The sequence below is a fragment of the Anomaloglossus baeobatrachus genome, chromosome 2, assembly GCF_048569485.1.
Source record: "Anomaloglossus baeobatrachus isolate aAnoBae1 chromosome 2, aAnoBae1.hap1, whole genome shotgun sequence".
Taxonomy (NCBI): domain Eukaryota; kingdom Metazoa; phylum Chordata; class Amphibia; order Anura; family Aromobatidae; genus Anomaloglossus; species Anomaloglossus baeobatrachus.
The window spans coordinates 239,968,391-239,995,381 of NC_134354.1; the positions used below are offsets into that span (position 1 = coordinate 239,968,391).

The 26,991-nt window shown below is 50.7% G+C and overlaps 1 protein-coding gene across 3 annotated transcripts in view; it reads left to right on the plus strand.

The window, feature by feature from the left end:
- The window catches only part of LOC142291291 (sushi, von Willebrand factor type A, EGF and pentraxin domain-containing protein 1-like), a 344,209-nt gene that overhangs the window by 98,327 nt on the left and 218,891 nt on the right, over positions 1-26,991 (plus strand). For 2 of the 3 annotated variants that reach the window (XM_075335715.1, XM_075335716.1), the window contains exons 4-5: positions 5,486-5,671; positions 16,004-16,100. In XM_075335715.1, the coding sequence (XP_075191830.1) occupies positions 5,486-5,671; positions 16,004-16,100 (283 nt within the window). The remainder of the gene's footprint in view (positions 1-5,485; positions 5,672-16,003; positions 16,101-26,991) is intronic. The other variant, XM_075335717.1, reaches the window with a different exon arrangement.

Consider the following 26,991-nt stretch of genomic DNA (forward strand, 5'->3'; position numbering starts at 1 on the left):
ATCCTTGAGGTAGATGCCTCCTCATCCAGAGCCGGTGTGGTCCTTACACAGAAAACGTCTGAGGGTAAGACAGTAACCTGTGGCTTCTTTTCTAAGGCGTTCTGCCCGGCGGAACAAAACTACTCAATTGGAGATCGTGAGTTGCTGGCAGTTAAGCTGGCCCTGGAAGAGTGGCGATACCTGCTGGAAGGGTCATTGCATCCAGTTACCATCTATACCGACCACAAGAATCTGGCATATCTCCAGACAGCCCACAGGCTAAACCCCCGACAGGCCCGATGGTCATTATTCTTCACCCGCTTTGATTTTGTCCTGCACTTTCGTCCAGCCGAGAAGAATCTGAAGGCCGATGCGCTGTCTCGATCATTCCTGTTAGTGGATCAGGAGGATGAACCTCGGCACATCATTGAACCTTCCAAACTAATGGCGGCACCGGTTGACATGCACCACCTTCCTCCCGGTAAAACGTTTGTTGTTGAAGTCGATAGAGAACGTGTACTCCGGTGGGGACACTCTTCCCGAATAGCAGGCCACGTGGGTCAAAAGAAATCACTACAATTGATATCCCGGTATTACTGGTGGCCAGGGCTACGACAAGACGTCCAGGACTTCGTCTCCTCCTGTTCCTCCTGTGCTCGGAACAAGGTCCCGAAGACTCTTCCAGCCGGCCCTTTGCTTCCTTTACCCGTACCATCCGCTCCATGGCAACATATCGGCATGGATTTCATCACAGACCTGCCGAAATCGTCTGGCTGCACCGTAATCTGGGTGGTGGTGGACAGGTTCTCCAAGATGGCTCACTTCATACCACTTACCGGGCTACCGTCCGCTCCGGTTCTTGCGGACCTATTCATCCAACACATTTTCCGGCTTCACGGCTTTCCTCTCCACATCATGTCCGATAGAGGGGTCCAGTTCACCGCCCGGTTTTGGAGAGCAGTCTGCAAAATGATGGATGTTAAATTGGACTTTTCTTCGGCCTACCACCCTCAGTCTAATGGGCAAGTGGAGCGCATTAACAAAGTCCTGACTAACTATCTCCGCCACTTCATGGACGAACACCACAGCAACTGGTTCAAACTGCTTCCATGGGCCGAGTTCTCCTATAACAACCACGAAAGTGAGTCCTCTGCTACATCTCCGTTCCAGGTGGTTTATGGACAGCGACCCAAAGTTCCGTGCCCTGTGACTTGTTCTTCAGGCAACCCTGCAGCTGATGATCTCGTGAGGTCCTTCTCTGCCATCTGGGCCGAGGCCAAGTTGGCTCTGAAACGTTCCTCTGTCCGCATGAAGAGACACGCTGACAAGAGACGCTTGGATGCCCCTTCCTTTCAACCCGGAGATAAGGTCTGGCTCTCATCCAGGTACGTCCGCCTGAAGATGCCGTCGTACAAGCTGGGTCCCCGCTTTATTGGTCCCTTTGAAGTGCTCCAGCGGATCAACGAAGTGTCCTACAAGTTGAAGCTGCCGTCTACACTTCGCATCCCATACTCCTTCCATGTGTCCCTCCTCAAGCCGGTGGTCCTGAACCGTTTCCACAGTGATCCTGGTACTTCGCCTCCTCCTGTCTGTGATGACGACATCTATGAGGTAAAAGCCATCCTTGCGGCTAAGGAGGTACGAGGTAAAACCTACTATCTGGTAGACTGGAAGGGGTTCGGTCCTGAGGAGAGGACATGGGTGCCTGCAGAGAACGTTGATGCTCCTCGTCTCCTCCGGAGCTTCCTGAGGAGGGGCGGGCTTCGGGGGGGGGTACTGTAGCGCCTGGTCCCGCCAGAGTCTGAGGGGGGCGCTCTTCCTCACATCTGCCCAGCCCCAGCATGGCCCCCACCTGCACTCCCGGGCCCAGCCTCCGGCAGCGACGTTCCTCCTCTTACCGGTCTTATGACTCTGCTCCTGCTCACTCCCGGGTCAGACATCATGCTCCTGGGGCTGCTTCAGCCTCTTCCTGTCTGCAGAGCACACACAGTTCTGCAGTGTCTGATTCTAGGCTACGCGCGAGGCCACGCCCTCTTTCTTAAAGTGGTAGCACCCAATTACCTGGAAGTGACCTCAGAGGTCACCTTTTGCCATATGGTATTTAAGTTCACCTCCCCTGGCAGCAGGCGCCCGAGCAACGCCTCTATTAGTGCATTGCCAGTGTCCAGATCCGTTTGTGCTATTATTTGATATCCATGCATTTGATACCTGGTTCTAATCCTTTGTCTCACCGTAGTGCCATCTATACCATTCCGGCTGTGGATGTCACCGCTTATACCTACCATGGACATCACCGTGCCATACCTGCCGTGGACACTATCTATACATACCCGCAGTGGACGTCACCGGCCATACCCGCAGTGGATGTCACCGGCCATACCCGCAGTGAACGTCTCCGGCGCACCTGCTGTGATCATGTCTGGTGCCACACCCGTGTCCTGCCTGCTGCAGACATTGTACCCGAGCTACGCCTGGCCGTACAGAGACTCCTACCACCGGTTCCTGGCTGCCGTGCATTTAGGCCTTCTGGGGAGGCGCCACACAGTCCCTGTATAGGGGTTCGCTGCTGGTCGCCTTCTCAGGAGAGTCCGGTGCACGGTCCAGTGGGTCCACCTCCGTAACAGAATGTACCTGGCGAACCGAACTTCCAAAAGTTCACTCATCTCTACTAACCTAGCAGGCCACCTCGTCAAACGGCACATAAACTACCGAACAAAGTTCAGGCTCCATGCCATCATTAACCAACCTCCCACATTAGTGCGTAAGATGCTGAATCATCAGAAACTTGTTTGGCTCCTTATTAGGCACGATTCCCAAAGGAGAAATCACCAAGTCATAAAAAGTGAGTTCATGAAGTAACTCGGCCTTTTGACCTAAAGCAACTGCCTTTTTTAACTTGTCTAATACTACAGGTAATGCTGATATGCAGTCTTAAGGTTCTTAAGTGAATGAGACATTTTAAAGAGCAGGGGAAGGATCCTGAAACCTTCCTCAAAACCAACTGCTATAAATTCTGCCTTTTCTCATTCCGGGAACCTACTTAGGGAGCATCGCGGTTATTTTTACTGGTGCCAGCCCCTTGGATATTACTGGTAGCTGATCTTGCCTTATCTTCCTAAAACATTTTGCGGCACCATGTGAAGGGCAGTTGTAATATGAGCAAAGGTGTTTGAGTTTACAGTTGACTCCAAATATTCAGTGGCCCTCATTAAATTGAGAACACAAACCTGTTTTTTGATGTACTGTTTGCCCCGATTGACGTCCGACTTCATGAATTCCTGATAGTCTACCTGACTGGCTGGTAGAATCAACCTCCTTTGAGAAAAGAATGCCCATATCAAGTCAGAGCTATTACCCATAGCTAGAGGAAAATATCCTTCTTGACCCATTGGACTGTGGGACGAATAGTTTTTCGCTGACAGAATTGCTTGTCATACCTTAACCAAGCCTGTCCTCCATAAGTACTTTAAGCCTCACCAATGCTAGCCAGAATCACAAAAGCCTGTTAGCAAAACTCTGAGGGATCAGCCGCCACCTGCACTTCTTTTCCTCCTGTTTTTAACTATCTTCCATTTTAACTTTGTCTAAGTTAAAAAATTCTAATGGTAAAAGGAAAACAATTTCGGCACATTAGTCCTTCCAGATTTTTTCCCTTACCTCCTTCTTAAGGTGAGAACTGAAGGGGCCCTCAAAGTAGACGTAAACTTCGCCCCGCGCCCTGTCATTCAGGTGAATCCTATCATCCTTTCGCTTTTCCGTCTGTACCGACACCGAAACTTGGTCTGAAACCCTACCAATGCACCCCAAACCACCCTGCAACTCACTCTGACTACCAACATGTGGATTAACTTAGGCGGCTAAATGTCCCTGAAGTGACTAACCTTTTTCCAAATGAGAAAATAAATTCTTAACATTGACCAAAACCTCCCTCTTCTGTCAGCTGAATCAGACCGACCCACCCCCGTCAAAGCAAAAACCTGGCTACTCGCTACACTCTGAAACATAAAAATAGAAAAAATCAGACATGACATAGAGTAATAAACACCAGACTGTGTAGCAGCTGGGATCCTACCAGCCAGAAATCCTGAATGCCGGTGCATTAACGACTTGAGTCCCCAAGGTTTTGCTGCACAGGGCTGGCAGCTGGAAGGAGAGGGTAGAAAGGCTTTGAAAGGCCATATTACTCCAGAGGAATTTGTTAAGAAGAATGGGACACTTAGATCAGCAGGTCGTAGCTGTATGGGCAGCCCTGCTGCAAACATCCCACTATTCGTGTCTGCAGGCTGGCCGCCTGACAGAGGCATTGCTTTGACAATCCTTTGTAGCATCCTTAGAACCAGCAGAACTGGTGGCATCAGGCCCCACCCCCATCTGGAGCAGAGGCCTACTAACCACCACAGGACTCCCTGGTTGGGCTCCTGCACCGACAATGATTCAGGGGAGCCAAGTCTGGAGAGTGCCTGCTCGGAGGTCGTGACCTGTGTGGGTGCCGCTTTGCAACCGACAATGTCACCAATGTCCCACATACCCTTTCAACAATTTCGAACTCCTGTTCTTCAAGCCAGCCTGCCGGGTAAGAGCTGACAGCCAACCACATGTCCTCGACCAAGGCTTCCTGATAGCTTGTAGTGTATTATAGACCTGAATGTTATTGTAACCTATTTACACCCCATGACTGAACATCAGAGGGGCTAATGGGTTATCAAAGGGAGCACATTCCCTCTGTTAAACTCTTCATGTGTTGAAATACCTATTGACAGGGGCATATAATGGGTTAGACTGCTGGGATCAATGAGAACACCAATTTTACCAGCTACAACAGCAGCTCAGCTGTGTTGGGATCCTGCAGCTGATCTCATTATATGAATTATATATCTGTCATGGAACACAAAATGAGATGCACTCATGGCAGATATGTACATCACATAGCATTAAGCCTGAGATTGCAAATATCTATGTAGCAGCCTTAAGGGGGCTTTACACGCAATGACATCAGCGACGTTGTTGCGTGTGACACGTACGAGCGACCGTTAACGATCAAAAATACTCACCTAATCGTTGATCTTTGACATTTCGTTCAAATCCCAAATATCGTTGATAGTGCAGGACGCAGGTTGTTTGTCGTTCCTGAGGCAGCACACATCGCTACGTGTGACACCCCAGGAACGACGAACAACACCGTACCTGCGTCCTCTGGCAACGAGGTGGGTGTGACTTTCAATCGGCTGCTCTCTGCCCCTCCGCTTCGATTGGATGCCTGCTGTGTGACGTCGCTGTGACGCTGCACGAACCGCCCCCTTAGAAAAGAGGCAGTTCGCTGGCAACAGCGACGTCGTTAGGCAGGTAAGTTCGTGTGACGGGTACTAGCGATATTGTGCGCCACAGGCAGCGATTTGCCCATGCGATGTCGCTGCGTGTAAAGCAGCCTTTAGTGTTATTTGATTTATCTTAGTTTTGCAATATTGATTGCTATACATTTACATGTTAATAATTACTTCTCTTTAAGGTATTTGTACATTTCCTACACATTTCTCATTTGCTGAACTAGAGGTACCTACTACCCAATCAGTTTTCCTTGAAGGCGCCCAACTGAAGTACAAATGTAAACGAGGCTATGAACGTATTTCTGGTGCAGTGGACACAATTACCTGTTCTAAGTTTCAGTGGTCTCCTTTTGAATTGTTCTGTAAACGTATGTATACCTTAATTATTATTATTATTATATTCTAAAAAGGTTTAAATAAACTTTATATATGGACAAGACTACTGTTACACACCACTTAATAATTGAATTCTGATTTTTAATTCAGTTATATAGCACCTAGCTATGCAGCCTGCCTTTACAAACATTTGTGAAAGAAATACTTCTACTAAACAGCTCACTGAATTTAAGCATGGTTCTCTAATAGGATGCCCCCATTTCCATCCTTTTCAGAATCAACTTTGAGGGCCATTACTGAACAAAAGCAATGAAGTGACAGACCAGAGGAGGTGGCTGAATGAAAAAGTCATTAGGTCATATAACACATAATTACAACCAATAGTATTAAATATATAGCAGATTCAAATACTCTATGGATATATATATATATATATATATATACACTGTATTTTTCGCTTTATAAGATGCACCTGATTATAAGACGCACCCCCAAATTTGGTGAAGGAAAAGAGAATTTTTTTTAATGTTAAATGGGGTCCATCTTATAATGCCAGTGTCCATCTAACAAATCATATAGGGTATATGTCCCTCATAGCCCCCCATCCTAATATTAGCCCCCTTAATCTGGATATGGCCCCCTTATATTGAATATAGCCCCCTTGTGCTGGCACACGTTCCCCTGTGCTGCCTATGGCCCCCTATGGATTGCACACGTTCCCTGTGCTGCCTATGGCCCCCTATGGATTGCACACGTCCCTCTGTGCTGCCTATGGCCCCCTATGGATTGCACACGTTATCCTGTGCTGCCTATGGCCCCCTACGAATTGCACACGTTCCCCTGTGCTGCCTATGGCTCCCTATGGATTGTACACGTTCCCCTGTGCTGCATATGGCCTCCTATGGATTGCACACATTCCCCTGTGCTGCCTATGCCCCCCTATGGATTGCATATGTTCGCCTGTGCTGCCTATGGCCCCCTATGGATTGCACACATTCCGCTGTGCTACCTATGGCCCCCTATGGATTGCATTTGTTCCCCTGTGCTGCCTATGGCCCCCTATGGATTGCACACGTTCCCCTGTGTTAGATATCGCCCCATGCTGCTGCCCATAGTAAAATAAAACACTCTTTCCTTACCTCCTCCAGCGCTGATCTCCCTCCTCTCTCCCTCCGTGCTTCTGTTCCTCCACTTCCTGGTTCTCGGTGCGGTCATGTGATCGGCACAGCAGAGTGAGATCATCGCTGCATGCCTGATCACAGTGGAAGCAGAGACACCAGGAGACACGCTGGAGGGTGTAAGTAAAGCTTTTTTATCTTAGGATGAGCAGCAGCATGGGGGCCATATCTAACACAGGGGTGCGCGGGCTCATATAATATGCTCCGCTGCCCCAGCCCATCACTGTGGTGCGGTTTCAGCACCACGGTGATGGACAGCGGCTGTGCATATTATATGAGTGGGAGCAGGAGATCTAAACACTTCCGCCAGCAGCTTTCACCTGCACCCAGCAGCGCTCCAGAGCTGCCCCCACCTCCCCTGGACCCTGCAGTGTATATATACATATATATACCCCCCCCATATATTCAGCTTATAAGACGCACCCCCTACTTTCCCCCAAAATTTGGGGAGAAAAAAGTGCGCCTTATGTGGTGAAATAAGTATTGACCACGTTACCAATTTTTTAAATAAACATATTTTTAAAGGTACTATGGACAATAATTTCTGACCAGATGTCAATAACAACCCATTCAATCCAAACAGTCGAAGAAAGCAAACCATGGATGCCTATAAATTGTTATTTGTAATAATTAAAAATTACACAAATTATACAAATGAAAGGGAGGCAAAAAAAACAACATGGAAAGCTGAAACCAGCTGACATCTATCAGTAATTAGAAAGTAATCCTGCCAATCAGTGGAAAATAATATCAGCTGGGTCACCTGATGGCCTATAAAAAGGTGTTACTCAAGAAACCTCTCATAATGGGTAAAACCAGTGAGCTGTCTCAAGACCTTTGCAACCTTGTTGGGGCAAAACATACTGATGGCATTGATTATAGAAGAATTTCTAAACTACTGAAGCCTCAAGCGAGCACTGTTGGGGCCATAATGCGGAAGTGGAAGGAGCATAATTTCACCATAAAGTGGCCACGGAAGATGAGCTTCCCGACAGATTTCAGAGTAGTGAAAATAACTACCAAAATAGTTGTCCAAGAGCCAAGGACCACCTGTGGAGAGCTACAGAAAGACCTGGAATCAGCAAATAATATTGAAATCCCAAGCGTGAGCTCCTGAGAGCAAGCTCCTTCACTTAGCCATAGTGGGTAGCGGGGCCCGGAAAGCTCCAAGCTACCGGGCAACAATGGACAATCTAAACGTTTGTACCACCAGGCAGTGCTGCAGGGGAAGGGACCCGGACGAGCTCTCCTCGATAGGCAACGGCAGAGATTTGGTTTACCCTATTGTCAGCGTCTGCTTCATTGCTGAGTGAGTACCCGACTGACCCCTCCACTGCACCCCCGCATCACCATCCAGAGTCACGGGGCCTACCCCTACCCGTGGAGGGTAACGTCATCTTGCTGCCCCACTCCATCACCCCGGGTACTCCCCAACGGCAACGGCGGTACTCCCAATTACCATACACCACGGGTGGCATCACAAACTATATACTTATCCGCTGTAAGTATCCCCTTTTCCATTTGAGTGTGGCCCCTAGCCCCCGGGTTCGGAGACCCTCGAGCCACGAGTAATCACCACCCCCGGATCCGGGCGGTTCGGTTTGCTGCAGGGGTGGCACACCTCAAATTTCTTGTGTCACAAACAGGATACGAACTGGGCCCACTAACCTGGGTGACTTGCGCCTTGAAAGCCGAAGCTGTTGTGTTGAAGTCCCATTCCCGCCATTTTCCGCTATCTTTGGCACCAGGACGCCATCTTCCAGACCAAAAACATGCAAAGCCGAAGCCCCGCCCTTCGTCCTGAGAGTTTGGCCAGAACCGGAAGTTCCCAGAGTGCCCCAGTGTGACAGTGAGTGGCTGGCGAAAACCAAGGGGGCGTGACGGCATGTAGCAGCGGAAGTGGAGCAGGGACACCAGGACTCTGCCATAACGTTCCTGGGTACCGCAGAGGCAAGATGGCGGCTGCACGAGACTGGTCACCAGAGTTCCTGGGACCGCAACCTGGATCGAGCAAGAGACTGAACAACTCTGCAGGAGGATGCGGACGCAGTTCCTCTTTATCCTGGACCATTGGAGGGAAGAGATGAGGAGCTTGGCAATGGCGGTGCGAGCCCGTGAGATCGAAGTCCCACGTGAGAAGCGGGTAAGCAGCTACCCAGCCCCGGTTGACCTGGCGTATATGGCTGCGGGGTTTGGTCTGCCCCCGCCCGTTGCTAGCGCTGTGCCACTATCACCCTCGTCCTCGGAGGACACCGAGCTGCCCACCCCAACATCGGCAGCGGAACCTCCAGTCCCCATTTGTAGAGAGCAAGCTACAGAGTCTCAGACCCAATCATGTGACCAGCCCACGACAGTGGCTACCCCAACACCGGCCCGACCAGATTCGGCTGCATCACCGGGCCCGTACCCTGATACGGAGCACCCGGACTCTGCACCCCGGGCTGCGGAGCAGTCGGTTCTTTAATTTGCCAGGGCAGAGCCTGTGGAGATACCAGCTCCACCGTCGCGCGGCATCCTAGCGGTTGCTGGGGCCGCAGAAGTTTACCTACGACCTATATCGGTAAGGGAGGCGAGGCCGGATGCTGACGCCTCCTACTGGGAACGACAAAAGCACAGGCTGCACCCAGAGATGATGACACAAGATCAGCGATGACGGGAGATTGCTGCCCGTACCCAAAGAGAGAAGGAGCATTTGAGAAAAGCCACCTTACGTATCAGAGGGCCGCGGCATTGGGGCCATGTGAGGTGCTTTGACCCCGATAAAGGGTGGGGGTTCATAATTGAAGCAGGCCTCACAGATGAGGTGTTTGCCTCCCGGAGAGATGTAGAGGAGCATCTCCCGAGGGGGCACCTGGGCCATAACCTGGAGACGGGAGAGGTGGTTTCGTACACCCGGCACCCGGAGAGCGGAGCTGGTATGCCTTGGATGTAAAAAGGCTAGTTATGATCGATGAGCAGGTCATGCCAGCCTCCGCTGTAGGTTACAAGCACTGATGGTAGCGGTACCAGGCTATCCAAAAGTTAAAGTGTTAAAAATCTGTGTTTTCTTTTATTATTTTTCTTAGTTTGTAATTTTCTTGAAAAAAATGATAAGTGATGTTTATATGAAAAAATGATGATTACTGGGTTTTAATCAACTGAGTACTTTACCTGATTGAGAGAGTTCACATGATGTTTGCACCTGGTACATGGACTTCCTTTTCCCCATATATTTTAGTAGTAAAAATGGACCATGGCTGCGGGACTGGTTGTGGCCAGCACGGACTTGGGCTATTGTAAATAAGTTGCACCTCCTGTGCCTACCAGAGTCGTCCTTTTAAATCCTGGACTTTAACTCTGTCACGGACCCCAAGTAGGAATGCAGCGGGTCAGATTTGTTTGGGTGGCTGGTTAATGAAATCCAGGACGTTGGAAGTAGACTGTCACAGGAAGGGGCTGTAACGGAGCAGGTTGAGCCCCCGCTATCAATTCAACCAGTAGCATTCCACAGTTTTTATGAAAGATGAACTCTTAAGAGTTAGGCTGGTTTCAGACGTCCGTGTTTTAGGTACGTGTGACATCCGTTTTTAACACGGATGTCACACGTACCCATGTTACCCTATTGTGTACTCTCACATGGCCGTGTTTTCACACGGACCGTGTGGCCCCGCTATTTCACACGGAGACGTGCCGTTTTTTTCTCCAGCAGCACGGGTGTCACACGGACCGCACACTGATGTGATCCGTGTGACATCAGTGTGACACATAACGGAGAAAACACGGGTTTTTAAATAAAAAGATTTTCTATATTTACCTGTTCCAGGGATGCTGTCTCTAGCTCTGCTGCCTCCCGCTCCTGACCCCCGCTCATTATTTTCATTGATTATTCACTGCACTGAGCAGCTGGGAGCAGGGGCATCGCGGTGACAGCACAGGAAACAGCACCGCCGAGGACAGCATCGCCGAGGCCAGCATCGCTGGGGATATCGCTAGTGACAGGTGAGTATCCAGCCAGCAGTGTGTGCAGGGATGTCCAGGAGGTAATCAGATTTCCCAATGAACTCTGATGACCTCCTGATGACACCCCTGCGACAACTGCGTTACAGCGATTGTCACAATGGTGACTTCCAGGGGTTCATGAGAGTTCATTGGGAACCCTGATGAGTCCCTGGATGTCACTGCACAAACTGATGTACTCTCACCTGTCACCGGCGATGTCCCCGGCGGTGCTGTCCTCAGCTGTGCTGTACCAAGCCTGTCCCCGCGATGCTCCGGCTTCCAGATCCTCAAGCAGTGAATGATCAAGGAAAATAATGAGCGGGGATCAGGAGCGGGACGCTGCAGAGCCGGAGACAGCATCGCTGGATACAGGTAAATATAGAACATCTTTTCATTACAGAGACACGTGTTTTACCCGGTACGTGTCACACGTATGCAAATATGGATGTTACACGTGTGACACACGCGTGACACACGTATGACACATCTGACCATAACCATGCGTGTGACTGGTACCTGATTAAACACGGACGTCTGAAACCAACCTTAATGAAACGTTTTAGTATTATGCCTCCCCTATGAGGGATGAAAACCAAAAATGCCAATAAAAATGTTATTTCTTTTACTTTTGCAGTTACAAAATAAACCTCTGGATGTCCTGTAGCTCGGAGACGAGCTACGTTTAACCAAGGGGGAATGTGATGCCCTGGACAATTCGGGTCATCACAGGGTTCTCAAACCCCCATGATTCTGGGTCTCCATCCTGCAGTACTGCCTCCACCAGCATTCACAAATTCTAGATACACTTTGCACCACACCTGTCAGGCACACCAGTGGGCTGCTTAAGCAGGAATAGGGCCACCCACCTAGGGGTCAGGCAGGAAGGTGGGAAGTGTCAGGTAAGTTCAGTGGTGGTAGCCCTTGAGCTGTGAGGAGCTCTGAGGAAGCTGGGAGTTGGCTCTCCCAGGGGAGAAGTAGTCTAGGTTGCAGGCGGTGGTCTGGACCTAGAGGAGTCGGACCCACGGTCGCAGGTGATTGAGGCTAGATGGCTGGAACCCATCAAGGAGGACGGTCAGCAGCTTGGTCCTATCACCGGTCTGGGACCAAAGGCATGTTGGGGTACATGGACCCTAGGTTGGGGAGAAGCTTCAGGCGACCCGGCAATTAACCTGCAGAGGGCTGGGCCTTTATGGACTGTTCCCACCAAGCTCAGAGATTGGGGGCACTAGCGCAACGAGGGTGATAAGGCTTTCCAAACAAGCGGCCCACTGAAATCCCAAGTGTGAGCTCCTGAGAGCAAGCTCCTTCACTTAGCCATAGTGGGGAGTGGGGCCCGGAAACTCCAAGCTACCGGGCCACAATGGACAATCTAAACTATTGTGCCAGGAGGCAGGTTACGGACCACCAGGCAGTGCTGCAGGGGAAGAGACCTGAACGAGCAACCCTCGAGAGGCAACGGCAGTCAGAGACTTGGTTTACCCTGTTGTCAGCGTCTGCTTCATTGCTGAATGAGTACCCAAATGACCCCTGCACTGCACCCCTGCATCACCATCCACAGTCCCGGGGCCTACCCCTACCCGTGGAGGGTAACGTCATCTTGCTGCCTCACTCCATCACCCTGGGTACTCCCCAACGGCAGCGGGGGTATTCCCAATTACCGTACACCATGGGTGGCGTAATGAACTATATACCTATCCCCTGTAAATACCCCCTTTTCCATTTGAGTGTGGCCCCTAGCCCCCGGGTCCGGAGACCCTCGAGCCACGAGTAATCACCACCCCCGGATCCGAGTGGTTCGGTCCACTGCAGGGACGGCACAGAGGTGGTGGAGTTAGTGGAGTAGGATGAGGAGGCAACTGAAACAGAAGCTTCCAGTGATCCTAGGTGGCGATAGGACATGCAATCGAACACCTTCCAGCTCTGGCCCAGCCGCCACTGCATTTACCCAGTGGGCAGTTAGCAAGATATAACGCCCCTGCCCATGCCTACAGGTCCACTTATCTTTGGTTATGTAAACCTTTCCACTGATGGTGTTGCTGAGTGCTCAACAGATTTGATCTCATGTGTGCAGGGAAGGTTGTAACTCCTGAAAAAGTTGTGGTGGCTGGGAACAATGTACTGTTGGACAGCTACCGACATCAGTTTTTTTAAACTGTCAGCATTCACCAATCGGGAAGACAGCATTTCAAAGACAAACAATTTTGAAATGCTGTAATTCAGGGCAAGGGCTCGTGGGTGGGTAGGGGGAATTTCCTCTTTCTATCAGAGGTTTGGGGGGATGGAGACAGTAGGTGATGCTGGTGGTGTTGCTGGCACATCAAGTGTTTGTGGAAGGCAGGTGTCCCTGTTGATCGTGAGTGGGAGGAAGAAGTTGATATCACAGCAGAAGAGGGAGCAGGAAGAGTCTCAGTTCTTTCCTGAGTTTTTTTTTAAGAAACTACTCAATTGCAGCTCGTGCTTGGAAGTCAGATGACACATCATGCAGGTGATGCTTAGGTTCAGAAAATTTTTGCCTCGCTTCAGGTTCTGACGATACAGCATGCAAAGCACCCGTCTCTTGTCATCAGCACATTCCCAGAAGAAATGCAACGCAAGGAAGTTCTTTTGAAATGACTTTGGTGTGAGCTTTTCCATGGGACGATGGCTGGTAGCAGCTGACGTACTCCCTCCTTTTCTGTGGTGCTGTTTGGAATGAGTGTACCGCCCCGTGGGCTCGGCCGGCTGCCGAGCCGCTCAGATCCGTGCTCATATGGTGGGTGGCTCGAGCTCTTCACGGACCCGGGGGTCACGTCGCTCCGTAAGGGGGGGGGGTTGGCGCTACACGCGGGGACTTCGGTGGGGAGTCCCACGGCCAAAGCCGCGGTGGTTTGTAGGGGATTTAACTTCGTGATGCCACCCACAGGTTGTGGTGAATGGATGGACACCACCGCTACCGTTGACTAGGCCTCCCGGGGACGGTGTTGTGCAGCTTGGTGTTGACCCCTCTGTGGGTAGGGGAGTGATGGTCCCGGGGGCCCAAGGGAGGTGACGAGGCGGGGGATTGGATGCGTGCTGGGGTGTCGGTGCAGTGCAGTGCGGTGCGCGGCCCGAAGGCACTGGTGTACTCACTATGACACAACACACTGGAGTCTCTGGTAAACCAAACGGGATGATGAACGGGGCCTCTAGCCAGCTGCAGCTTCTCCCTTAACAGGTTGGTGATTTCCGCCTTTCTCCTGCACCTCCTTGATGTGAATGTTATGACTCCTATGCCTAAGCAACAGTAGTCCACTCCCCAGCTTGCTGTGTGTCGGGAGAGCCCTGTTTGCCCACAGATGCTGGCCATTTGGGTCTCTATGCCTTGGCGGTGGCTTTACCCTAAAGATTGGGCTGTTGTCTTCAGTCGGTTCTTGTGTGGGAAAGGTCCTAAAGTCCAGTCCTCAATCAGTTGATGCGACTTAGCCTAGTGGTTTCTGGGTATCGTACTGGGTCTGAGTACCCCTCCTGGTGCTCCAGTTTCCAATCGGTTCCCCGGTTCGGTACCGGTGGGCCACCGCCCAACCCCGGCCCCTACGGCTCCACCGGCTGTAATCCCAGCTCCTGCAGGTGGCCACCACCGTCTGCCTCCTTGCCAGAGGTGACTGGGCTCCGACCCAGCCACCTGAGTAGACTATGGCAGGCCTGATCACAGGTCTGCCCTTGAACTCGACTGCTCTCTTGGAACTACTCTCTAGAACTCACTGTTTTCCTGCCTCCAGGCCTGTGAACTCCTCGGTGGGCGGAACCAAATGCCTGGCTCCACCGCCCTGGTGTGGACATCAAAACTGGAGGGTGGTGACAAGGGTATTGAAGTTTGGCTGCTGTCACCTTTTTAGGGAGGGGGGTGTGTGTGCATGAGACTACCTGGGACGACCTGACTAGTCCAGGGCGTCACATGAGCATCTGTTCTTCATCCCAACTGCACATGTCAGTAACATGACATTCGCTCAAATGAGGTCTAGCACCTTGTCATTCATCATATCATGTTCCAAACACTACTCACCCGTGCGTTATGATTTTGCCATAACTGTTCTTCTGGTCCATAAGTCCTTTACAAAGCTTCCTTTTTCATATCCATGCATACAGAGGTTTTCTGATTAGATTTCTATTAGTGATGGGCGAGCACTAAAATGCTTGGGTGCTCGATACTCGAGTCGAGCAGGTCAGACGCCATGAAAGTGTTCAACTCTAGTAACAAGTATAATGTAAGGGGTACTTTACATGCTGCGACATCGCTGCCGATATATCATCGGGGTCACGTCGTTAGTGACGCATATCCGGCGCCGGTAGCGACATCGCAGTGTGTGACACAAATGAGCGATGATCAATGAGCGCAAAAACGTGCAAAATCGTTGCTCGCTGACACGTCCTTCATTTCCATAATATCGGTGCTTCTGCAGGTACGATGTTGTTGGTCGTTCCTGCGGCATCACACATCGCTATGTGTGACACCACTGGAACGACATACATCTCCTTACCAGAGTCCACCGGAAAAGGAGGAAGGAAGGAGGTGGGCGGCATGTTCCGCTCATCTCCTCCCCTCCTTTTCTATTGGACAGTGGTTCAGTGACGCTGCTGTGACGTCGCTGTGACGCTGAACGAACCGCCCCCTTAGAAAGGAGGGGGTAGCCGGTCACTGCGATGTCGCAGAGCAGGTATGTGCGATAATGTTTGCTACGGCAGCGATCACCACATATCAGCCATACGACGGGGGCGGGTGCAATCGCGCTCAACATCGCTAGCAAATGCTAGCGATGGGGCAGCTTGTAAAGTACCCCTAAGTCAATGATTGTCTACATACAGCCAGTCATAAATAGAGCATTTTCAAGGTGACTGCGGGTTTTTGTTTTTTCTTCGTTTGATAAACTAAATCTGAAAATGTTGCTTCAACCCAAGCGAGAGGCATTCAGAAATTGTGATTGGCTCTCACTGGGGTGCCTGCATACATCGTGCAGTGAAGAAAGCCTGTGCATTGTGGTCGTTGTTTCACCGACGACACATCCGAGCACCTGTGATACTCGGCCGAGCACCGCAAAGCATTCTCGTTCATCACTAGTTACTATGTAAGACTATCGATTTAGACAATGAGTCTTTAATGTGCATAATTCCTTAAATAAATAAAGTTTAATCGGTGTATAAATGTGTTCTAGAAAACATGATGAAATTGCTGTTTGTTTTTTGTCCACTCAGCAATAACATGTGTAGGACCACCATTTGTACCTAATGGAAGACTTCTTTCTGGTTCATCCTTACATGGGAATCGTATAACATATGCTTGTGAAACTGGGTGAGTAAAATTAATACTTTGATATATCCTATTCTACAATATCTAACTATCATTCACCATATTTTTTGACTGTAAGATCCACCAGGCTAAAGGTTACACCATAATGTAGGTAACAGAATATACCAGAAAAATAATGCATACTATAATATTTGTTGAACGATGAGGCTCATCTGACAAGAGGCCATACTTAACACTATAACTACTGGATTCGTGACACCGATATAGAAATACATAGTGCAGTCAAAATGACTACCTCATTAGTTCTAGTGTTAAAGAAGTTGTCTGACATAAACTCCAACATTATTTTTTTAAACTAATCTGTGCTGTATTGTCATCTAAAACATCCCTACATTTTTTTATCTTTGTTTCTAACTTTTGTTCCTTTTGAATTATCACTTTATTCTCTGCACCCACTTTATTTACCTGCAGCTCAAGCAAACTTGACATATTCCTTTGCTTGTTTGCCAAACCTCACAGTCAGAGCTGGCACTGCTCAGCCTCAGTGTCCAGCCCCGCCCTCTGCACACTCATTTTCAGTAATCTGCTCCTGCACTGACCTCTCTTCACTCCAGCATTGGAAATAACATGAGCAATCCAGATTTTCTCATCTGTGACAGCGCAATCACCTCACATCACATCCACAATGGTGACAGATGGAGTTGTTACATGTTCCTCACCCCTTATAGATAAATGAATACTGTGTGAGGCCCCCTTCACACGCACGTGTCTCCGGTACGTTCCTGCACGTACCGGAGACACGGGCACACGTAGACCAATTAAAATCAATGGGTCTGCGCACACGTGCGTGTTCTGCCATGGAACATGTGTAACTGTGGAGCATATGCGTGTCCGTGTGTTCCACACGTAGACATGTCCATGTTTTCTCCGGCATTACGGGAGTCACACGGCCTGCATACGGACCACACGGATGTAGTGTGGATGCGGTCCCGTGTGACACGCGCCAGAGAAAACTCATGTGTTAAAGAAAAAAATAACAAATCTTTACTCACCTTCTCCAGCCCTCCTGTCTCTGCCGCTGCTGTCACTTGCTGCCGACCGCCGCTCATTATGCTCATTTAATATTCACTTCACTGCGGCCAGAAAAAGCAGCAGCGGGGAGTCGGCAGGTCTGGAGACCGAAGATTAGCACCACGGAGAGCATCGCCAAGGACAGGTGAGTTGAAAGTTTTCGTTTTCCATGTGTTATCACGGATAACACATGGAGAACACACGTAGTGCCATAAACACGGCACACGGAGGGGAAAACGCACCTTTGACACGTCCGTGAAACACGTGCGTGATTTTCACGGACGTGTGAAGGGGGCCTAAGGAAGACTATATATAGCATGCAATGTGAGTCTATAGTAGATATATGTGTGTGTGGTGTATATTATATACAGATCATAAATATATACAGTATATATATATATATATATATATATATATATATATATATATATATATATATACCTCTATCCTCTATATATAGACCTCTATCCTCCTGTACCTATCTGTGTCATGTATTGTTTATGACTATTGTACTTGTCCCTATTATGAATACCCCTTTCACATGTAAAGCGCCATGGAATCGATGGCGTTATAATAATAATAAATAATAATAATAACATCCGTCACATTTACAATCACAAAATTTTACACAGCCGCCTCATGTGACTTAGGGGTGCTTCACACATAGCGAGATCGCTACCGAAATCGCTGCTACGGCACGGTTTTGGTGACGCAACAGTGACCTCATTAGCGATCTCGCTGTGTGTGACACTGAGCAGCGATCTGGCCCCTGCTGCGAGATCGCTGCTCGTTACACACAGCCCTGGTTCGTTTTCTTCAAAGGCGCTCTCCCGCTGTGACACACAGATCGCTGTGTGTGACAGCGAGAGAGCGACGAAATGAAGCGAGCAGGGAGCAGGAGCCGGCATCTGGCAGCTGCGGTAAGCTGTAACCAGGGTAAACATCGGGTAACCAAGGTGGTTACCCGATATTTACCTTAGTTACCAGCCTCCGCAGCTCTCACGCTGCCTGTGCTGCCGGCTCCGGCTCTCTGCACATGTAGCTGCAGTACACATCGGGTTAATTAACCCGATGTGTACTGTAGCTAGGAGAGCAGGGAGCCAGCGCTAAGCAGTGTGCGCGGCTCCCTGCTCTCTGCACATGTAGCTGCAGTACACATCGGGTTAATTAACCCGATGTGTACTGTAGCTAGGAGAGCAAGGAGCCAGCGCTAAGCAGTGTGCGCGGCTCCCTGCTCTCGCGGTTATGATCGCTGCTTCGGCTGCTGTGTTTGACAGCTAAGCAGCGATCATAACAGCGACTTACAAGGTCGCTGTTACGTCACAGAAAATGGTGATGTAACAGCGACCTCGTTGTCGCTGTCGCTTAGTGTGAACCAGCCCTAAGGGAATGTCACAGGGAACGTCTGTGACTGGCTGCAGTCACTGTCGGTGTCCTGGCGTATTTGATTAGTTGCCCTCACTGAGGCTGTCTGAGTCCCCTAAAGGAGTGTATAATAAGAGGGATCGCGTTGTGACACATTATATATTGTGAGATTCTTAACATCCCCTTTCCCTCCCCTCTTGTCCCCCTCTCCTCCTTTTTATCTCTTTTTCTATTCTTCTCACTTTAGTTTTTTTTCCCCCAATTTTGATACTCAGCCAAGAAAAGGCCGAGAGCTGGGGGCTGGTATTCCTACGCTGGGAAGACCCATGGTTTTTGGGCCCCACTGTAGCCAAGAATTGTCACATCCAGTAGATGCAACAGTTTTGGCGCTTTACCCAGCTCATCCCAATTGCCCTGGTGCAGTGGCAGTCAGGGTAATAAAAGGGGTTAATGACAGCTGTCATTTGTAATAAAATACACAGCTGCCACTAAAACCTAGATTAGTAATGGGTCTAATATTAACCCTGTAATTAAAAAGAAATAAACACAAAACACACTGAAAAATGCTTTATTTAAAACAAAAAAAACACCCTCTTTCTGATTTATTAACCCCCAAAACACCGAGGTCAGACGTAATCCACACCACAATGTCCCACGATGATCCCGAATCTGCTACAGGCTTCAAGCAGACACTGACTGAGCCACAGCTGTGACACCTGGAGGTTCCAACAGCACCCCACCTATGACTGTAGGTAAAATTCAACTCAGGTGAACTCATTGAACTCAGTAACCTCACCTCAGTTGAACTCTTTGAGACCTGCATCTTGTGGCAGAAAACCATGTGTTTTTGTTAAGAAATGCAGATTTGGTGCTGAAATTTATACACCAAATACCTGCACCAAATCTGCATCTTCTGGCAAAAAACGCATCAAAACATGAGGTGATTTTGGTGGTCAGTGTCTGCCTGAACCTGCAGTGGGCGGTAATTTTCTCTAATGTGCCCAAGCGCTGCGACTTTAGTATGTAGCAGAGCCAGGAGCATCGTGGGACTTCGTGTGGATTACGTCAGACCCGAGTGTTTGGAGGGTTAATGAATTGGAGAAAGAGGGTGTTTTTTGTGTTGTACTTCAAATAAAGGCTTTTTTTTAGTGTTTGTGTTTATTTCTTTTCACTTACAGAATTAGTAATGGTGGTCTCATAGACCCCCTAGCTATTACTAATCCAAGGCTTTATGGCAGCTTTGAGCTGTCATTAACCCCTTATATTACCTCAACTGCCACTGCACCAGACAATCTGGATGAGTCGGGTAAAGGGTTAGAATGTTCGTATCTAATGAATGTGACAATTTTGGGCTGCTGCAGGCTGCTATTTTTAGGCTGGGTGGCCCACTAACCATGGACCTCCCCAACCTAAGAATACCAGCCCCTAGCTGTCAGCTTTATCATTGCTGGGTATCAAAATTGGGCAGGACAGCACACCTTTTCTTAAATTATTTATTTAAATAATTTTTAAAAAGCTGCATAGCGTTCCTCTTATTTTGATACACAGCCAAGATAAGCAGGGAGACTGCAGCCTGCTTTATCTGCGTTGGGTATCACTATATGAGGGACTCTACATCATTTTTTAAATTTATTTTTACACCACTATAAGGACACAGACAGCGTGTGTAATCCCAGCTAATCACAGACACTGTCACACTGGGAGAGGCCGTGGTCTGACTGCAACCAATCACAGACTCCAGGACTGATGGTGGAAGGGGGAAGCAGTGAATATGTATGAGAGTTAATGAACCGACCCAGAAGCAATGTGACAGCCATGCCGGAGAATCAGTAGGTATAGCTACCCTACTATGCAGCCTTTTCTACCACCATTTTACAACACAATGTTTGGGTCCCCATAGGCAGATGATCCCGATTCAGACTTTTTTTTTTTTGTAAGTCCGGCTGGACCCACCAACCCAAACATCTGTGGGTTTGCCCATCTCTACTAATGAGACATTGTCAGCATCACAAATAGACATTACCATCTGGGTATCTTATACAGTAGTTCTCTGAAGGATGAAAGAGGTGCATGAATATACCAAGTGTATAATTAAAAGATCTATATATTTTATTAAGAAGAAATACAAGCATATATAAAATTAGGCAACGTAACATTAACAAATGGGTGGCACCAACAATCAGGTGTAGCAAAATGATTGTGAAGTTTGTTGAAGGTATAATGATAAAGAATACCGAAGGGTGAACGTGCTTGGCACTGCTCGATTCTCTATCAAGCATTACTATGCTCGCGACAATCGATACTCGATCGAGTATTCTGGTTCTTGGTCATCATGCTCAAGTCCCTGCCTCGCATGTTTCCCAGCTTTTTATTAACCAATAAACATGCAGGGATTGCCTGCCAATCATGGTAATGCTGTAATCATCTTGGCTACTGGCATTACCGATATTGGTCAGCAGCATAGCATCATTGGGTCTAGATGAGACCCAGAAACGCCATGTTTGCCGCACTCTATCCGGAAATAATAAAGGGACTAGTGAGAGATTTTGCTAGAGAAGGGACAGCGTATTAGGGTTGTAGCACCCAGTGATATGGGGTACTCGGTTCCGGGCAGTGTATGCCTTGGGAATGTAACGATGGTGGTCGTTACCCGGTTCTGTGCCCTGGGCCCTTTTTGTAATGGGATATTTACAGGGGTTTGGTGAATAAAGTTTATTCGTGACGCCACTTGTCGTGTTGCGGCTATATGTAGGGAACTGCCGCTGCAGAATGTCTCTACTAGGGCTGATGGTATTAGTAACTAGTATGGTAGTCCCACCGCAAGTAGGGTCTTGCCCCAGCAGCTGTATGGTGCGGTGGGCATTGGAAGGAGGAGTCCAGACAGGTATTCAGTGCAACTGGTTTACTCACTTTGGATGTTACTGGTTGCCAGAGGCCGGCTGGTTTCGCCTCCAGGTCCCCTTCGTCCCAGTGCCAGTCTGGTCCTCTGGTACCTTCTTCCCCTGAAACCTGTCTCTGGTAAGTGGGTCCCCGTGGTATGGAACACTGGGGTCCCTGTTGTGTGGTTTGCCCACTTCTGTCTGCCTGATGGTAGTGTGAACCCTGTGGGGTTGGAGTCTCTGGTCCTGTCCCCGGCTCTCCCTTTACTACAGAGTATTTGGATTCTTTAGGGTCAGCAAGAACCTTGATGGTCCCCTTTGCTGTGCAGGTGTTAACAGGTCGGCTTGAAGCTCTTTCCTGTCCTAGGGTCCTGCACCCCATCGGTGCGTAGTTCCAGGAGTACTCCACCAAACTCCACCGGCAACTACTTCTCCTGGGTACCAGGTCACCGTCAACCCAAGTCAGGGTGTCACTTTGCTTCCGCCTTCACACTCCTGCTGTCAACACACAACTGACTGTGTCTGCTTACTTTCACTGCAGGCTTCCTTTTGTCTACTGTCTTCTTGACACTCTCCACAATCTACCCCTTCCACCTGGTCAACTTGTGGACTGGATTGGCTCCACCTCTAGGCGGCCATCCATTGGTACCACCCTAGCTAGGTACCATTGTATGGGGGATTTGTTGGGGAAAACTGGGATTACCTGGGTTTTTGGTGTTACCGGTACTGGGGTTCTGTGTTCCTAAGGGGGTTGGCCCTGCATCCTTGTGGGGATGCAGAACCTTGTAGCACCCTGATGGTTTCAGGGGCACTACAATAGCGTGACGGTATCTGCTAGTAAAATGTGATGCCCTGGACTAGCCAGGTAGTCAGAGGTAGGCCCTTGCATAACACCCGTCCCCCTAAAAAGGTAACAGCAGCCAACCACATTAAAAGCTAGTCACCTCCCTCAGATGTTAATGGTCACACCAGGGGGCAGAGCCAGGCGGTTGGCCACGCCCACCGAGGAGTCCAGAGGGCCTGAGGCAGGAAGTGCAAGTCAGTTTGCAGATTAGTTAAGCAAGTTCAAGTTGAGAGGAGTAGAGTACCACAGACCTGTGCCCAGGTCTGCAGCGAAAACTGACAGGTGTGAGGGTCGTAGCCCGCACACCTTGGCTAGGAGGCAGGCGGTGGCCTGGCCTGCAGGAGCCGGGAAGACAGCCAGGTGGAACCGTAAGGGACCGGGATCGGGTGGTTGCCCGCGGGTACCGAACCGGGGAACCGATTGGAAACCGGAGCACCAGGAGGGGTACTCAGACCCAGTACGAGGCCCAGAAACCACTGGACCAAGTCGAATCCACTGATTGAGGACTGGACTTTAGGTCCTTTCCCACCTAAGACCCGACTGAAGACAACAGCCCAACCATAGGAATAGAAAGTCACCGCCCAGGCATCGAGATCCCACGGGCCAGCGTCTGCAGGCAAACGGGCTCTACCGGCACACACACAAGGCTGGGGAGTGGACTACCGATGCTCAGGCATAGGAGTCATCATTTCTACCAAAAGTGAGGTGCAGGAGAAAGGCGGAAACCACCAACCTGAAAAGGGGAAAAGCGCAGCCGGCTGTGGGCACCGTCCACCATCTTGTTTGGTTTACCAGAGACTCCAATAGTAATAGTGAGTACAACAGTGCCAGCCCGCATCCATTCCCTCCGCCTCAGCACCTCCCTCGGGCCCCCGGGACCATCATCCCCCTACCACAGACGCTGCGCAACACCGTCCCCAGGAGTCTAGTCAATGGCAGCGGTGGTGTCCATCCATTCACCACAACCCGTAAGTGGTGTCACGAACTTAATCCCCCAAACAGCCACGGCCCCGGCCGTGGACCTCACCACCCCTCACGTAGCGCCAAACTCCTTTCAGAGCGATGTGAACCCCCTGGGTCCAGGAGGAGCTCGAGCCACCCACCAGAAACGAGCCCGGATCCGAGCAGCTCGGCGGTACACATCCGCTTCTTCTGGCATCACGAACAGGATTGACCCATCCACTTATCCGTGGAAGTGCTCCTTGAAGTTATCGTCAGCGGTGTCCCGTTGAAAAATAGCAGAATCCGCCATCTTGTCACTGTCCTGTGGCGCGAAGTTTCCCGCCCAAGCCGTCTTCTCCAAGAAAAAGGGCGTGAAAGTGAAGTCCCACCCCCTGAGAACAGAGCGGTGCAGAAAGAAAGCAGAGTGCCCCGAAAAGACCAGGGGGGGCGGGTGAAGACCCTGTCACATGTGACCGAAGGAATAAAGGGCAGGGACTCTAGGACTCTGCCACCCGTTCAATTCCTGGACCCCGACAGTGCACCATGTCCGCCCCGTCCGGCAAGCCAGAATTCCCGGAGCCCGCACCTGGAACAGCGGCGTGGGTGGAAGCCCGGACGACCCTGATGTTTTGCCGCTTGCAAGCCCAGGTGCGGTTCCTGATGGAGCGATGGGTGGCCGAGATGGAGGAGATAGCCACAGCCGTGCGGGTACGAGAAGTGGAGGCAAATTTTGGAGAGCAGGTAAGCTATCCACGCCCCTATGTCCCCGAGGGACTGGCCGCTGCGGCTGAGGGACCCAGTCTGCACCTGCCCTCCATGTTGCTTCCCTCACCGCCCGTGCCGATTGCCGCTGCTCCCCCGCTTGGTCCGCTGTCCCCGACACCGGCAGCGGATTCCGTCCCATCCGCCTGTGAGGACTCACCTGGGGAGGCAGCCCCCTGACGGCCGCTTGTTCGGCCTGTACCAATCCCGCTTCCCTGGAAGCTTAGTTCCCGAAAGATGCCTGCTCCTGATGTGGTCCCGCCAGTCCCGGAAGTGACCGCGCCCCAGCTGCCCAAGGCCCCGGCAGTCCGCCCGGCCAAAATGGAGGTAGATCCCTGCCAGAAGGAGGCCCGGCGGGTAGTGCTGTCCGTTCCCAGATCCCAGGCCTTGGCTGAGGCGTCGCGGGGTTGTCGCTGCAAGGCAGCATAGCAGGCCACGACACAGCGGGGTTCCCCAGCTCAGAAGGTGCCGGTTGTAGCCAGCACAGGGGAACTCCGGCAGGGCCCAACCCCTGCGCAGAGGGAGCAAGAAGATGCTCCGTACTGGGAGCGGCAGCAAAACCCGCTAGGCCGGGAGATCACAGCCCGTGAGAGGCAGAAGGTGGAGGTGCTGGTCCTTACCATTAAGGAGAAAGAGAACCTCCGCAGCGCCACCTATCAGGTACGGGCCCAAAGTACGAAGGCCAAGTACGTCAGTTTGACCCCCGCCGTGGATGGGGGTTCATTTTCGAGCCCAGCCTGGAGGCCGAGATCTTTGTCTCCAGGAGAGATGTCTGCCCCCACCTTCCAGTGGGTCACCCGGACCGTGACCTAGTACCCGGTGAGCTGATCACGTACACCCGGCATTGCGGGGAAAGGGGCTGGTTCGCCCTTGACGTGCAGAGGAGGGAGAGCCACAGTGTTCCCAGGCGGCCCCAGTCCCCTCCCCCACCGTACAGCTCTGAAGTCACAGTGGAGGAGGAATATGAAGATGATGAGTAAAGGTAGCGGATCCCGGCTACCAAGTTGAAGTCCCCATTGGGACCGTACTGCCCGTCCCCGTTGGGACTTTGTTGATTTGCCCTGTTTTAAAAAGGACAAGGCTGGGAACTTGCAGGCCACCCAAAAACTTTTGGGCTTGTAAATTATTCCTGGACCGGCCTGTTCCGATTCACAACCTCCGGAGAGGCGGATTGGAGGATGGGCCTGCGGGAAAGTGATGGCCGAGGCCCCGTCACTAATGCAACCGGTGGCGATCCTCCGGGTACGGGGGTCCCCTGGACGTGGGGCCCCTGAGAGACAGCCGAGTGTGGAACACTGTACTTGACCCGTAAAGCACAACCTGGGCCCGTTCCTGGACTGGTGAAAAGGGGTGCTGCCCGTTTCTTAGGGGCAGCATTAAGGCTAGGTTTGTTTGGGTGGGCAAACAGAAGGACCCGTTCCCGTTCCCGTTATTAATAAAAATGTTTTATGTTTGCAACGTTTAAAGAATGTGCATCCCGTAGAGCTGGTGTCACACATAACGACGACGACAACGACGTCGCTGCTACGTCACCATTTTCTGTGACGTTGCAGCGACGTCCCGTCGCTGTCGCTGTGTGTGACATCCAGTAACGACCTGGCCCCTGCTGTGAGGTCGCCGGTCGTTGCTGAATGTCCAGCTTCATTTTTTGGTCGTCACTCTCCCGCTGTGACACACACATCGCTGTGTGTGACAGCGAGAGAGCGACGAAATGAAGCGATCAGGAGCCGGCACTGGCAGCTGCGGTAAGCTGTAACCAGCGTAAACATCGGGTAACCAAGGGAAGACCTTTCCCTAGTTACCCGATGTTTACGCTGGTTACCAGCCTCCGCTCTTGCTGCCAGCGCCGGCTCCTGCACTGTGACATGTGGCTGCAGTACGCATCGGGTAATTAACCCGATGTATACTGTAGCAAAGAGAGCAAGGAGCCAGCGCTAAGCAGTGCGCGCGGCTCCCTGCTCTCTGCACTGTGACATGTAGCTGCAGAACACATCGGGTTAATTAACCCGATGTGTGCTGCAGGAGAGCAAGGAGCCAGCGCTAAGCGCGGCTCCCTGCTCTCTGAACTGTGACATGTAGCTGCAGCACACATCGGGTTAATTAACCCGATGTGTGCTGCAGGAGAGCAAGGAGCCAGCGCTAAGCGCGGCTCCCTGCTCTCTGAACATGTAGCACAGCGACCTTATGATCGCTGCTTCTGCTGTGTTTGACAGCTAAGCAGCGATCATAACAGCGACTTACAAGGTCGATGTTACGTCACCGAAAATGGTGACGTAACAGCGACGTCGTTGTCGCTGTCGTTTAGTGTGACACCAGCTTAAGGGAAGATTTAAAAATATGCTTGAATTGTACAAAGTTTATTGTGCTTGTAAATGTTTTATCTATTTCTTTCAGTTAAAAGCAACAAAAATAAACCGGTGGTGGACGGGCAGCCCGCGGACAGTCTGCATTAAACCAAGGGGGAATGTGACGCCCTGGACTAGCCAGGTAGTAACAGGTAGGCCCTTACCCAAACACCTCCCCCCCTTAATAAAGTGACAGCAGTCAACCTACAAAATCTTGTCACCTCCCTCAGGGTTTGATGTTCATACCAGGGGGCGGAGCCAGGTGGTTAGCCACGCCCACTGAGGAGTACACAGGCCCTGAGGCAGGAAAAACAGATTAGATTAGTTTTGACAGTGAAGTGGAGTGGAGTTCAAGTGCAGACCTATGTCCAGGTCTGCCACAGTCTAACACCAGGTGTCTGGGTTGGAGCCCAGTCACCTCTGGCAAGGAGGCAGACGGTGGTGGCTGCCTGCAGGAGCTGGGATTACAGCCGGTGGAACCGTAAGGGACCGGGATTGGGTGTTGGCCCGCCGATACCGAACCGGGGAACCGATTGGAAAGCGGAGCACCAAGAGGGGTGCTCAGACCCAGTACGAGGCCCAGAAACCACTGGACCTAGTTGAATCCACTGGTTGAGGACTGGACTTTAGGTCCTTTCCCACCTAAGACCCGACTGAAGACAACAGCCCAACCATAGGGATAGAAAGCCACCGCCCAGGCATCGAGATCCCACGGGCCAGCGTCT